At 47.4% G+C, this 16,321-nt stretch overlaps 1 protein-coding gene across 20 annotated transcripts in view; it reads right to left on the reverse strand.

Annotated features, from left to right (window-relative positions):
- LOC147115496 (muscleblind-like protein 1) overlaps nt 1-16,321 on the reverse strand; it is a 743,720-nt gene that overhangs the window by 120,554 nt on the left and 606,845 nt on the right. Inside the window, exon 1 of one of the 20 annotated variants that reach the window (XM_085989786.1) lies at nt 4,536-4,559. The exons of the other annotated variants lie outside the window; for them this stretch is intronic. Within the exon in view, the coding sequence (XP_085845912.1) occupies nt 4,536-4,553 (18 nt within the window). The 5' untranslated portion in view covers nt 4,554-4,559. Of the gene's footprint in view, nt 1-4,535; nt 4,560-16,321 lie in introns of those variants that run through there. 20 annotated transcript variants of the gene reach the window in all.

Here is a 16,321-nt window from a genome sequence, read left to right on the forward strand (position 1 = left end):
ATTAGTTGGCACCTGAGATCCCAATGTGTGTTGCGATTGGGAATGCCTGGGCATAATGGATTGCTTGGGCACAGCGAATACAGGACAATCGGTTGGGGGGAGAACTGCATAGCCAGAATGGAGCCCTCCCTTACAGGGGTGTACTCCTCCCCACCCAGGCAATCCAGTTTCAGGAAAATCTCCCCCTTTACTTCCTACTTGCTGGTCTGTCCTGTTTGAACCTTGAAGTTCGTTGGATAGGCCTGATTTTAACGCTGTTACCTCATTGGGGGATCAATCCTAAATGAGAACACCACGATGAACCCTGAATTAGAACGTCGAGATAAACCCTAAATCAGAATGCGGAGAACAGGTAGCATCAGAAACTGTGATTGAAAAAAAAGAACTTCCCAAAGCACTTTACAGCCAATGAAGTACTTTTTGAAGTGTAGTCACTGTTGCAATGTAGGAAATGTGGCAGCTAATTTGCGCACAGCAAGCTCCCACAATCAGCAATGTGATAATGACCAGATAATGGGCTTTGGTTATCTTGATTGAGGGATAGATATTGGCCAGGACACTGGGGATAACTCCACTGCTCTTCTTCAGAATAGTGCCATGGGATCTTTTACGTCCACCTGAGAGAGCAGATGGGGCCTCAGTTTAACATCTCATCTGAAAGACGGCACCTCCGACAGTGCAGCACTCCCTCAGTACTGCACTGGAATGCCAGCCTGGATATTTGCGTGGAGTGGGGCTTGAAGCCACAACCTTCCAACTCGGAGGTGAGAATGAGTAAGAGCAAGAATTTAAACTTGATAGAGGAATTCACGGTCCTGCCCTACGCTCAAAGGAATCGCGAGTCGGAGTTAGTGCGACAACATGGCCGCCCTGAGTGTCTGCCCTGCGTTCCCTGTGAATGCGGTGCCTCGCTTGGCTCACGGAATGAGCCCTTACATAAAGTGCCTGAAGATTCATGGTTTGCACCTTATGATCCTAAACCGCCTTACTGCAATTTGTTTTCAGCTGTGCTTGCTGTAAAACTGCTGATAAGAGTCAGGGAGGAACAAAATGGAAGCATGGGTTGAATGGACTACAGTGTCACTGATTGGCTGAGGGTGAGATGGTGTCAGGGTCGGGTGGATGCTACATGGAGTTGGGGGGTATATAAAAAAATAACTGCCCTAAGAGGGGAGGGCAGAACAGGAGCAAAGAACAAAAAGTTTCAACACGTGTTCGCCTGTTCTCCAAAGGTTTGGGGTAATATCCATCTTTTGCACTTACTCCCTTGTTACTGTTTATAACTAATTGTACTTGATCATTAAAATTATTGATGCTGCTGCTTGAGCACAGTGAATACAGGAAAATCAGGTGAGCGGAGAACTGCATAGCCTTAAGGGAGCTAACACGCTGGTTGTCTTGTCAAACTGATCTAGACCGCTGTGGCAGATGGTGACCAGACGTTGAGACACCCCTGCATTGTACAATCAATAAATCCTTCCTGCGGGGTCTCTCTCAATGAAATGAAAACCACCCTGGTGGAGCTGGAACTACACTGAAGCGTTCAAGACTACTGTACTGTCAGCATTATAGAATAACTAGCTGGGGGGACCCGGCGTTGCCTGGGCTTTTTTGTAGAACGGCAGTTTACAGGGCCGCGCGGTTGACGGCCGGCCGCTGCCGCTCCCCCGCTCTGTGTCTCGGGCCGAGCGGTTGTCAGGCCCGGCCCGGCCCAAGTGAGCCCAACTCACCTCCCGCTCCGGCAGCGGCCGGGAGCGGGATAATGTGCCGGAGCCGCAATGTGGGGGTTTGTTGTGCAAGTGCTGTCGCTGTGGGTATGAAAAAAATGGTGGCGACGTTTCAGGAGGCTGCCGGATTAGGCCCGCCCACACACGGAATGAAACGCCCCCTGTGACGCACCGATTGGTCAACCATCAGGTCACTGAACTGTAGGATTGGCCAACCATCACGTCACTCAACGCTAATGAGCGGTAGGATTGGTCAACCGCTAATGTGCGGATTTTTGAACATTTTTTGTATACTGTCCACCTATGACACTCCCCTGATCATCAGCTTTCTTTTGATATAACATATGTGTAGGTACGCTCTATAACTTTTGAGTGTATAGCGGACAGACAGACATACAGACGGACAGACACCACTATCCTTTTATATATATATAATAAAATAAAATAATAGAAGATACTGTTAAAGGACACGCTCAGAAGCTCGCTGTCTGTTGTCCACCCTTTCACTTCCATCATGAACAGCATCCTCGACCTCTGAACGATCCCTTTAAAATCCCATCCCTTGCTTTACTTTGACGTTCTTTCTATTATATAACCATAAATTTTTTTAAACTGTGCAACAAAGAATACACTTAATAACCTTCACTCACATGGATTTCATCTCCGGGAGCAGAAATCTGAGTCATGCAGCCAGTGAATTAAGAATGTCTTCCTACAAGAGTCCTGATAGCGTTCGGCATTACACACAACGACTGCAACAAATCCCATGACTCATCCCTGAGCAAACGGTAGTTTGTCAGAATCGATGTTCAGCACTCATGCAACGTGACACTGCAATGCCTACTGCTACCCCTAACCCCCCCGCTCAGATAGAACCTGACAACTAGCTATTGCTAACATAGCCATATAATAAGAGACATTTACCAAGGGTTTTTTCCTGAAAAAATTATGGGCCGAGAGGGGGTAATTTTAACCTAACTCGCCGGGCCGGAATCCCACGGGATCGGGTGGAAAGCTGGTTTCACACCCACCCAATATTGCACTCTATCAACTTTGAGGGTGGGTAAAATCGGGCCAAGGCGTAAAACCAGCGTTCCACCCAATCCCGTCAGTCTCCCAATGGATGGGTTCGGTTAAAATTGCCTCTGTTTCTGTCCTCGCCAATTTGCGATTGCCTGCCCATTCCCTTTTTAATGGAACCCATGTTAACATCAGAGATTAGATTGGATAGGCGAATGATATAAAATGGATGTGCGACTTGGGTGGCAAAGTGTGATCAGAACTACTTGTTCGTGTGGAAGGTAAATCGGTCGAATGGCCTGCTTCCGTGTTGTAACTTCTATCTATATTCTGTGTAGAAGTGGACAACCCTGACCATGAATGTGACATCCTCCTGAATTTGTATCCAACTTTCTAATATACGTTAATCCTGAAGACAGCAGCTTGGATCAGCTGGTAGCGCACTCACACCCGAGTCAGGTAGCTGTGGGTTTCAGGCCTTACACCGGGAGTAGAGCACATAATCCACTTACACCGGGAGTAGAGCACATAATCCACTTACACCGAGAGTAGAGCACATAATCCACTTACACCGGGAGTAGAGCACATAATCCACTTACACCGGGAGTAGAGCACATAATCCACTTACACCGGGAGTAGAGCACATAATCCACTTACACCGGGAGTAGAGCACATAATCCACTTACACCGGGAGTAGAGCACATAATCCACTTACACCGGGAGTAGAGCACATAATCCACTTACACCGGGAGTAGAGCACATAATCCACTTACACCGGGAGTAGAGCACATAATCCACTTACACCGGGAGTAGAGCACATAATCCACTTACACCGGGAGTAGAGCACATAATCCACTTACACCTGGAGTAGAGCACATAATCCACTTACACCTGGAGTAGAGCACATAATCCACTTACACCGGGAGTAGAGCACATAATCCACTTACACCGGGAGTAGAGCACATAATCCACTTACACCGGGAGTAGAGCACATAATCCACTTACACCGGGAGTAGAGCACATAATCCACTTACACCGGGAGTAGAGCACATAATCCACTTACACCGGGAGTAGAGCACATAATCCACTTTCACCGGGAGTAGAGCACATAATCCACTTACACCGGGAGTAGAGCACATAATCCACTTACACCGGGAGTAGAGCACATAATCCACTTACACCGGGAGTAGAGCACATAATCCACTTACACCGGGAGTAGAGCACATAATCCACTTACACCGGGAGTAGAGCACATAATCCACTTACACCGGGAGTAGAGCACATAATCCACTTACACCGGGAGTAGAGCACATAATCCACTTACACCGGGAGTAGAGCACATAATCCACTTACACCGGGAGTAGAGCACATAATCCACTTACACCGGGAGTAGAGCACATAATCCACTTACACCGGGAGTACAGCACATAATCCACTTACACCGGGAGTAGAGCACATAATCCACTTACACCTGGAGTAGAGCACATAATCCACTTACACCTGGAGTAGAGCACATAATCCACTTACACCTGGAGTAGAGCACATAATCCACTTACACCGGGAGTAGAGCACATAATCCACTTACACCTGGAGTAGAGCACATAATCCACTTACACCTGGAGTAGAGCACATAATCCACTTACACCGGGAGTAGAGCACATAATCCACTTACACCGGGAGTAGAGCACATAATCCACTTACACCGGGAGTAGAGCACATAATCCACTTACACCGGGAGTAGAGCACATAATCCACTTACACCGGGAGTAGAGCACATAATCCACTTACACCGGGAGTAGAGCACATAATCCACTTTCATCGGGAGTCGAGCACATAATCCACTTACACCGGGAGTAGAGCACATAATCCACTTACACCGGGAGTAGAGCACATAATCCACTTACACCGGGAGTAGAGCACATAATCCACTTTCACCGGGAGTAGAGCACATAATCCACTTTCACCGGGAGTAGAGCACATAATCCACTTACACCGGGAGTACAGCACATAATCCACTTACACCGGGAGTAGAGCACATAATCCACTTACACCGGGAGTAGAGCACATAATCCACTTACACCGGGAGTACAGCACATAATCCACTTTCATCGGGAGTAGAGCACATAATCCACTTACACCGGGAGTAGAGCACATAATCCACTTTCACCGGGAGTAGAGCACATAATCCACTTACACCTGGAGTAGAGCACATAATCCACTTACACCGGGAGTAGAGCACATAATCCACTTTCATCGGGAGTAGAGCACATAATCCACTTACACCGGGAGTAGAGCACATAATCCACTTACACCGGGAGTAGAGCACATAATCCACTTACACCGGGAGTAGAGCACATAATCCACTTACACCGGGAGTAGAGCACATAATCCACTTACACCGGGAGTAGAGCACATAATCCACTTACACCGGGAGTAGAGCACATAATCCACTTACACCGGGAGTAGAGCACATAATCCACTTACACCGGGAGTAGAGCACATAATCCACTTACACCGGGAGTACAGCACATAATCCACTTTCACCGGGAGTAGAGCACATAATCCACTTACACCTGGAGTACAGCACATAATCCACTTACATCGGGAGTAGAGCACATAATCCACTTACACCGGGAGTAGAGCACATAATCCACTTACACCGGGAGTACAGCACATAATCCACTTTCACCGGGAGTAGAGCACATAATCCACTTACACCGGGAGTATAGCACATAATCCACTTTCACCGGGAGTAGAGCACATAATCCACTTTCACCGGGAGTAGAGCACATAATCCACTTACACCGGGAGTAGAGCACATAATCCACTTACACCGGGAGTAGAGCACATAATCCACTTACATCGGGAGTAGAGCACATAATCCACTTACACCGGGAGTAGAGCACATAATCCACTTACACCGGGAGTAGAGCACATAATCCACTTACACCGGGAGTAGAGCACATAATCCACTTACACCGGGAGTAGAGCACATAATCCACTTACACCGGGAGTAGAGCACATAATCCACTTACACCGGGAGTAGAGCACATAATCCACTTACACCGGGAGTAGAGCACATAATCCACTTACACCGGGAGTAGAGCACATAATCCACTTACACCGGGAGTACAGCACATAATCCACTTACACCGGGAGTAGAGCACATAATCCACTTACATCGGGAGTAGAGCACATAATCCACTTACACCGGGAGTAGAGCACATAATCCACTTACACCGGGAGTAGAGCACATAATCCACTTACACCGGGAGTAGAGCACATAATCCACTTACACCGGGAGTAGAGCACATAATCCACTTACACCGGGAGTAGAGCACATAATCCACTTACACCGGGAGTAGAGCACATAATCCACTTACACCGGGAGTAGAGCACATAATCCACTTACACCGGGAGTAGAGCACATAATCCACTTACACCGGGAGTAGAGCACATAATCCACTTACACCGGGAGTACAGCACATAATCCACTTTCCTCGGGAGTCGAGCACATAATCCACTTACACCGGGAGTACAGCACATAATCCACTTTCATCGGGAGTAGAGCACATAATCCACTTACACCGGGAGTAGAGCACATAATCCACTTTCATCGGGAGTAGAGCACATAATCCACTTACACCGGGAGTAGAGCACATAATCCACTTACACCGGGAGTAGAGCACATAATCCACTTACACCGGGAGTAGAGCACATAATCCACTTTCATCGGGAGTCGAGCACATAATCCACTTTCAAAGATGAAAAATGGTCAGCTGCGTCTGTGTCGTATGGACCACAGCCAAGTGGAATTCTTTGTGGTTCTCTTTCCCTCTCCGCAACCTGCTTGGCTACAGGATGTTCCCGTGCATTCTCTTGTGGGAGAGCCAGAGAATCATGTAAGGCGGCGAGGCTATCCCAGGATTCATGGTTTAAGCGGAAGTCCGCTATCAACATAGGTTTAATAGAGGGATTTCACTCTTGCTATGAATGCTGGGATAGCCATGCCTCCAATGTGTTCCCTTTGGTTTCACTTGCTCTCCCGTGGCATTAGGCAAGAGGAATGTTGGGAATTATCAGCACAGCAGGCACACTTGACAGATTGTAATCGCTCATGTCAGGTTCCTGTGGATTGGTTAGTAGGTCTGTAACCCACAGCTATCTGACTGGGATGTGAATGCGCTGCCATCTAATCCAAGCTGATGTCTTCAGGATTAATGTAAATTTGAAAGTTGGATTCAAATTCAGGAGGATGCAGCTATCTGGAGCAGGGCATCAGTCAAAAGCGACAGTGTTATATCCATGTGATTAGATATGGGATGTCTGTGGACAGTCTACAGATTGCAAACATTTTTGCTACTGAGATAGTCCTGTCCTATAGAATCATAGATTCATTCAGTCAGAAGGAGGCATAGAAACATAGGAGGAGTAGGCCATTCGGCCCTTCGAGCCTGCTCCGCCATTCAATCTGATCATGGCTGATCCTCTATCTCAATACTATATTCCCATTCTCTCCCCATACCCCTTGATGCCTTTTGTGTCTAGAAATCTATCTATCTTAGGCCTCTCGTGCCTGTGCCAGCTCTTTGAAAGAGCTGTACAACTAGTCCCACTCCCCTGCTCTATTTGCCATAGCCCCGCATTTTTTTTTCCTTTTGAAGTATATATGCAATTCCTTTTGAAAGTTACTGTTGAATCTGCTCCCACCGCCCTTTCAAGCAGTCCAGTCCAGATCAGAACAACTCGCTGCATAAAAAAAATTCTCCTCATCTCCCCCTCTGGCTGTTTCGCCAATTATCTTATATCTGTGTCCTCTGGTTACGAACCCATCGGCCACTGGAAACAGTTTCTCCTTACTTACCCTATCAAACCCCTTCATGATTTTGAACACCTCTAATAAATCTCCTCTTAACCTCCTCTGCTATAAAGAGAATAATCCCAGCTGCTCCAGTCTCTCCACATAACTGAAGTAACCTGACTGTAAAAGAGATGGTGTTAATATCAGCCCTTCCAGCCTAATGTAATATAAAGAAAAGAGAGGACTTGCATTTCTATAGCGCCTTTCGCGACCTCCAGGTGTCCCAAAGCGCTTTACAGCCAATGAAATACTTCTTTCGAAGTGGAGTCACTGTTGTAATGCAGGAAACGCGGCAGCCAATTTGCGCACAGCAAGCTCCCACAAACAGCAACGTGATAATGACCGGATAATCTGTTTTTTAGTGATGTTGATTGAGGGATAAATATTGGCCAGGACACCGAGGAGAACTCCCTTGCTCTCCTTCGAAATTATGCCGCAGGATCTTTTATGCCCGCCTGAGAGGGCAGACGGGGGCCTCAGCTTAACGGCTCATCCGAAAGACATCTTCAAAACAAGTTGATGCCTGTCTTTCTGGAGATTAATATCAAATAAATCTGTGTGGATGACGATAGGGGTAAACCGCAGTGCATCGGAAGCCAGTTTGCTCTTCTGAAGGGTTGGGTGCTTGGGGACAATCAGCAACGTGGGAAATTTGAATCAAAGGGCCCTGCGTGAAATGCAAGTGTTTGAGCGAACTGGCTTTGGTAAAGTTAGTTATGGAGGTAACCAAATTGGAATGTGAAAGTGAGAGGCGCGAGACACAGACACCACATGATGTTTTCCTCGACCAGGACATCAACAACTTCACGGCAGCAAGCCCAGAATGTTCTACATCGCCAGTCTGGCCGACGTTAACCCCGTCCATACCAGGACCTCTTTATAAGGCACAGATAAAAGAAGACACTGGTATTCATCACACCTGTCAAAAATATCTCAAACCCCCATTACAGTTGGAATCATAGAATCATAGAATAGTACAGCACAGAAGGAGGCCATTCGGCCCATCGAGTCTGCGCCGGCTCTTTCGAAGAGCGATCCAGTTAGTCCCACTCCCCCGCTCTTTCCCCATATCCCTGCAATTTTTTCTCCTTCAAGTATTTATCCAATTACCTTTTGAAGGCTACTATTGAATCTTCCTCCACCTATTGGGCAGTGCATTCCAAATCCTAACCACTCGTTGCATAAAAAGTTTTTCCTCATGTCGCCTCTGGTTCTTTTGCCAATCACCTTAAATCTGTGTCCTCTCGTTATTGACTCTTCAGCCATTGGAAACAGTTTCACTTTATTTAATCTATCTAAGCCCTTCATGATTTTAAACACCTTGATCAAATCTCCTCTTAGTCTTGCTGTTATACAAACAACGGCAGCAACTATTTTGTGTACAGGAAGATCTCACAAACAGCAATAAGATGGATAATCTATTTTTTTTGGCGCCGCGCGTTGAAGGAGGACCGTTGGACAGGACACCTGCCTGCTGGATCTCGATGAGCACCATGGGCTCTGGGAGGTCCACCTGAACCAGGCCTCGGGTTTAACATCTCACCCAAAAGACAGCAGCTCCAACAGCAACAGCGCAGCCCTCCCTCAGTACGGTGCTGGCGTGCCATCCTAGCTCCTGTGCTCAAGCGTGGGCTTGTCTCCACAATCTTCTGACTCAGAGGCTAGGTACCAACAAACTGACACCGAATACCACCCACGACCAACTGGGCTGTAATAGGAGCTGTCATCCTTCTGCTGAAGAGCTGCAAATGTCAGATCAGCACCAATTGGCACTTGTTCCCAATTTATAGCCCGAGTAATGAACAGGAGGATCTAAATCATTCATACCATTTTGTCCGTGCCAGGAGCATTAACACCCTTTCTGTGACTATCAGTATTGCGCAGGCAGCTGACACGGGCAGAAATTAAAGCTCACAAATACAATTACAGCCCACAGACCAATATGGAAAACTATCAGGTGTCAGGGGGAGAGCTCAGAGCCATTAACCTCTCTGGGGTTGTGCTGGCGACGATCGGCTTGAGCTTTCCAACATCTCCTCCATCAAATTAGCCTGATGACTCACTCCCAGACGCCATCACTCTCCACCACAGCCATGTCAAGGTGACATCCTTTACAGGACGGCTCGGGGGGGCAATTTTAACCCGGCCCCCGGCCGTCGGGAAGCTGCCGGGATCGGGCGCAACGCTAGTTTTGCACCCGAGCCCGATTTTACTCTCTGTTGAAATCAGCAGAGAGCAATATTGGGCGGGGAGTAAAACCGGCGTTCTACCTGATCCCGTGGGATTCTCGCCTGGCAATTTGTTAAAATTAACTCCGAAATTACTTTCTGAGGTTTAGAGTAATCCGGCCCCCTTTTTCAAAATAACAACAGAAAATGCTGGAAAAACTCAGCAGGCCAGGCAACATCCGTGGAGAGAGAAACAGAGTTAACGTTTCCGGTGAGGTGGTAACAGGACAGGTAAAGAGACAAAAGATGGCTCTCGGTGAAGTGTGAAATGCGCTGGCAGAGTGAGAGACAGCTGCCATGTGGGAGAGAGAAAAAGGAAAAGGCACAAAGCAAAGGTGTGGATTAAAAAATATATAAAAATGTAATAGGGGCCGAGGTAATGATCTGAAATTGTTGAAGTCTATGTTGAGTCCGGAAGGCTGTAAAGTGCCTAATCGGAAGATGAGGTGCTGTTCCTCGAGCTTACGCTGAGCTTCCATGGAACAATGCAAGAGGCCGCGGACGGTGAGGTCTGAGTGGGAATGGGGCGGTGAATTAAAGTGACAGGCCACCGGAATCTCGGGGTCACCCTTACGGACTGAACGGAGGTGTTCCGCAAAGCGGTCACCCAATCTGCGCTTGGTCTCCCCTTTTTCAAACGTCAGCGTGACAAGTATTTGGATTAATTTTCATTGGTTGAATGGCTGAGTGTATCGGGTGCAACGCAAAAATGCTTTTTTCCTGACAGCGGCTCAGTGGGTAGCACTCTCGCCTCTTGAGTCAGGATGCTTTGGGGATCATAGTCCCTCTCCAGAGACTTGGGTAGATAAATTTAGGCTGATGCTCTAGTGCAGTGCTGAGGGAGCGCTGCACGATTGGAAGTGGCGTCTTTCGGATGGGACGTTAAACCGAGGCCCCCGTCAGCACTCCCAGGTGGACGTAAAAGATCCCATGGCACTATTTCGAAGAAGAGCAGGGGAGTTCTCCCTAGTGTCCTGAGTCCAATATTTATCCCTCAATCAACAACAGAAAAACAGATAATCTGGTCATTATCACATTGCTGTTTGTGGGAGCTTGCTGTGCACAAATTGGCTGCCGCGTTGCCTACATTACAACAGTGACTCCACTTCAAAAAGTACTTCATTGGCTGTAAAGCGCTGTGGAACTTCCTGAGGTCATGAAAGGCGCTATAGAAATGCAAATCTTTCTTTTCTTTCTTTTGGTCAAGTGTTTCCAGGTAAGCTTAATTTCTGGATTGTTCACAACAACCGACGTTTAAAAAGCATCATCTGGTTGGATGTAATCCTGGAGGTTTGATCACGTGACTTCCCACCTCCAAGAGCACCCCTCCAATCCCTCCCCCCACGCTCCAGTCAAACAGCCTCTTCTTCCCCATCTCCAATATTTTTAGATCTACTAAGCAAAAGTGTCCATAGAAATTTTTTTTTAAAAACGCACACAATTTTTTAATGATTTTTTTTTCTCCCGAGTTTTGCTCGGTAGCTGTGACCAGGGGATTAATCTGCAGTCCCTGGAGGCTCCCGGACAATCCTGAAGGGTTGGCAACCCAAGTCACAGGGGCGGCTGATCCTGTCCTCACGCAGCACTCCTACACGGGAGCGACTCAACACCAAGTCAAGAGTAGCTTGACATGAATCTTGTCATTCATGTGGAAATGAAATAATACTGGGTGGCCTGCTGGTGGCACTGTCCAGGGAGAGTCTAAATACTCGGGCATGGGCCCAGCTTGCTCAGGACATTCTTTAACAGGAACTAGTGGAGGACACAACTAGATCTCCATGTTGAAAAACAGTTGATTAAAGCCTTGTTTAATACTCAGACCAAGTGCCTAGTAGTTTTTTTACATCATAACTAATATTAACTCTTCCTCTGTTAGGGATGCTGAGGCTTTTTGCAAAAACTTAAAAACAATAATTTCTCAGGGCCACAGTTATGTGAACAATGAGTCGTGGACCCGTTCCCCGCCCTCCTCTCACAAGCTGAGTCACTGCCACTTTAATGGCACTGAAACCACTCCATTCAAACCATGCTTACAAAACAACATGATCCACACAGCACACTGTGACCTTAGGTTACCTCATGGATGAGGCTCGGGTTGCCAACCCGAGTTTGATTGCCCTGGAGCCTCCAGGAATTGAAGGCTAATCTCCAGGACACTGCTGCGAGCAACCCCAGGGAAAAACAAAAATAGGGGGACATTTTAAAAAATGGCGTGCTGGTTTTCATTTTCTTTGAACACTTTCGCTTATTAGTTAGAAAAATATTTGAGGTGGCAAAAATAGGCTGTTTGACTTGACAGTCAAGAATCATCCAATGAGTCTGTTCGCTTTCGAGTTGGTGTGGGAAGGAGGATGGATGTGTCGGGCGACCAATGGCAGGAGCGTGGGGGCGGGGTGGGTCGGTAGGAGGCAGGCGGTCATGTGATGAAATCTACAGGAATATGTCCAAGCAGAGTTGGCAACCCGAGTTAGGAGTCAGGTTTATAATCACACAAGAATGGAGGCAGATACCAAACCCAGCTTCGAAATTACTGTCCGCAATGTCAGCGCACAAGCACTTAACACCTTCTCTAAAAATAAACTTCCATCAAAATGCTGGATGGAGAAATGTTATTGGAACACTTAAGCCTTTGTCTGCGAATGTTCCCAAAGGAAGCTCTGGGCTATGGCGATGTGGCCGCTCTTTAAAGAGTACCACACATCAGAAAAGGCCGCATTCCTAAAGCAAAGTGAGTGATGGTCCGTCCTATTTAGGGTCGCCATCTCGGGCTGGAATTAATCTTGGGGGGGGTTTCTTCACGTGACCTCCTCCCTCCAACTGCCCTGCTCCAACCCTCTTCCCATTGGTCACCCAATATGTCCATTCTCGCGGCTCAACACCTTCCCATGGCTAATTGGAAAACGTACAGACTCTTCCTTGCACGATTTGGTGATTCTTGACTGTCGGTCAAACGTCCTTTTCTTTCCCAACGCCAACATTTTTTAGAAGTAGTAAACAAAAGTGTTGAAAGAAAATGATTTTTTTTTTAACATTCCCAATGATATTTCTCCCAGGTGTTGCTGGTAGCAGTGTCCTGGAGATTAAATCTTCAATTCCTGGACACTCCAGGCCAATCCTGGAGGGTTGGTGACCCTATTCCTATTGATGAAGAAGCGATAGGTCCACAAACAAGAGATGCCACAAGATGATACGGCTTAAGAGCTTAAAAAAAATTACCACTGACCCAAAAATCATTTATTGCCCTTGCTAGGGACAAGCAGCCACTTGATTGGCACCCCATCCACCACCTTAAACGTTCACTCCCTCCACCAGCGGCGCACCGTGGCTGCAGTGTGTACCATCTACAAGATGCACTGCAGCAACTCGCCAAGGCTTCTTCGGCAGCACCTCCCAAACCCGCAACCTCTTTCACCTAGAAGGACAAGGGCAGCAGGTGCATGGGAACACCACCACCTCCAAGTTCCCCTCCAAGTCACACACCATCCTGACTTGGAAATATATCGGCCGTTCCTTCATCGTCGCTGGGCCAAAATCCTGGAACTCCCTCCCTAACAGCACTGTGGGAGCACCTTCACCACACGGACTGCAGCGGTTCACAAAGGCGGCTCACCACCACCTTCTCAAGGGCAATTAGGGACGGGCAATAAATGCTGGCCTTGCCAGCGATGCCCACACCCCGTGAATGAATTTAAAAAAGTCGGTGCATTACTGGGACTGGCTCATCAAAGGAATAGAACAGAGACAGACCGCCATGGTTGTGGTAGAATACATTCCAAGATGAGTAATGTGTGCATTGCTTTTCGCTATTGAGTATAAACACAGCTTAATAAATTACCATTAAGGAGATCACTTGTATTGAGATTGTTTTGACTTCAGTTCTCATAATGACTGATAATGAGTGGCAGATCTCAAATGCTAAACACCTCCTGCACTTTTCTCACCTGCCACCAGAACAGATCATTTCTGGCACATGGCGTGTGTAGAATTAACTTGGGGTTTTTTTTTTGGGGGCGGGGGTAGGTTTTACAGTAAGGGAGCCGTGTGTAATTACAGAACGTTTAATTATTTTCGCTCTTGAATTGAGAAAGAGGCAGGTGTTGCACAGTAAACGCACGTGAATGTGGCAGTGCCTGCAAGTCTTTGTCTCAAGTCATTTACAGTAATATAAGTGCAGTAGGAAATAAGTAAAAAAAAGTACAAATGCTGGAAGTCTGAAATTTAAACAAAACAGGAATATGTGGCACGCTAGTCAGGATCTGAAAGGGAAAGATAGTTTAATCTTTCAGGTAAAACTCTTTAACTGAATCATTCTGTGAGAGGTCCTACCTCACAATTATGAGGGGTTTTGATAGGGAGGGTCGGTAACCAGAGGACACAGATTTAAGATTATTGTCAAAAGAACCAGAGGGGAGATGAGGAGATTTTTTGTTTTACGCAGCGAGTTGTTGTGATCTGGAACGCGCTGCCTGAAAGGGCGGTGGAAGCAGATTCAATAGCAACTTTCCAAAGGAAATTGGATAAATACTTAAAAAGGAAAAATTTGCAGGGCTGTGGGGAAAGAGCAGGGGGAGTGGGACTAATTGGAGAGCTCTTTCAAAGAGCCGGCACAGGCACGATGGGCTGAATGGCCTTCTTTTTTGCTGTATGATTCTATTCTATGATAAATGTCACGCTCTTTCAGATACTGACTGGCCTGCTGCGCATTCCCGGAACGTTCTGCCTACTATTAGGGAGTCTGGCTAATTGCAGGTTTATTTGGGCACTGTTTCAATCTTTGTTCAATCCATGGTCTGTAGCGGGGATTCGTTATGGTCTGTAGCGGGGATTCGTTATGGCCTGTAGCGAGGATTCAGTATGTTCTGTAGCAAGGATTCAGTGTGGTCTGTATCAGGGTTTCAGTATGGTCTGTAGCAGGGATTCAGTATGGTCTGTAGCGGGGATTCAGTATGGTCTGTAGCGGGGATTCGGTATGGTCTGTAGCAGGGATTCAGTATGGTCTGTAGCAGGGATTCAGTATGGTCTGTAGCAGGGATTCGGTATGGTCTGTAGCGGGGATTCAGTATGGTCTGTAGCGGGGATTCATTATGGTCTGTAGCAGGGATTCAGTATGGTCTGTAGCAGGGATTCAGTATGGTCTGTAGCAGGGATTCAGTATGGTCTGTAGCGGGGATTCGGTATGGTCTGTAGCAGGGATTCAGTATGGTCTGTAGCAGGGATTCAGTATGGTCTGTAGCAGGGATTCGGTATGGTCTGAAGCAGGGATTCAGTATGGTCTGAAGCAGGGATTCATTATGGTCTGTAGCGGGGATTCGGTATGGTCTGTAGCAGGGATTCAGTATGGTCTGTAGCAGGGATTCAGTATGGTCTGTAGCGGGGATTCAGTACGGTCTGTAGCAGGGATTCAGTATGGTCTGTAGCAGGGATTCGGTATGGTCTGTAGCAGGGATTCGGTATGGTCTGTAGCAGGGATTCAGTATGGTCTGTAGCAGGGATTCAGTATGGTCTGTAGCAGGGATTCAGTATGGTCTGTAGCAGGGATTCGGTATGGTCTGTAGCGGGGATTCAGTATGGTCTGTAGCGGGGATTCGGTATGGCCTGTAGCAGGGATTCAGTATGGTCTGTAGCGGGGATTCAGTATGGTTTGTAGCGGGGATTCAGTATGGTCTGTAGCGGGGATTCGGTATGGTCTGTAGCAGGGATTCGGTATGGTCTGTAGCAGGGATTCAGTATGGTCTGTAGCAGAGATTCAGTATGGTCTGTAGCGGGGATTCGGTATGGTCTGTAGCGGGGATTCGGTATGGTCTGTAGCAGGGATTCAGTATGGTCTGTAGCGGGGATTCGGTATGGTCTGTAGCGGGGATTCGGTATGGTCTGTAGCAGGAATTCAGTATGGTCTGAAGCAGGGATTCAGTATGGTCTGTAGCGGGGATTCGGTATGGTCTGTAGCAGGGATTCAGTATGGTCTGTAGCAGGGATTCAGTATGGTCTGTAGCAGGGATTCAGTATGGTCTGTAGCGGGGATTCAGTATGGTCTGTAGCAGGGATTCAGTACGGTCTGTAGCAGGGATTCTGTATGGCCTGTAGCAGGGATTCGGTATGGCCTGTAGCAGGGATTCGGTATGGTCTGCAGCAGGGATTCTGTATGGTCTGTAGCGGGGATTCAGTATGGTCTGTAGCAGGGATTCAGTATGGTCTGTAGCAGGGATTCGGTATGGTCTGTAGCGGGGATTCAGTATGGTCTGTAGCGGGGATTCGGTATGGTCTGTAGCAGGGATTCGGTATGGTCTGAAGCAGGGATTCAGTATGGTCTGAAGCAGGGATTCATTATGGTCTGTAGCGGGGATTCGGTATGGTCTGTAGCAGGGATTCAGTATGGTCTGTAGCAGGGATTCAGTATGGTCTGTAGCGGGGATTCAGTACGGTCTGTAGCAGGGATTCAGTACGGTCTCTAGCAGGGATTCTGTATGGTCTGTAGCAGGGATTCG

The sequence above is a fragment of the Somniosus microcephalus genome, chromosome 6, assembly GCF_052327205.1.
Source record: "Somniosus microcephalus isolate GS21.2 chromosome 6, FLI_Smic_1.0, whole genome shotgun sequence".
NCBI classification, from domain to species: domain Eukaryota; kingdom Metazoa; phylum Chordata; class Chondrichthyes; order Squaliformes; family Somniosidae; genus Somniosus; species Somniosus microcephalus.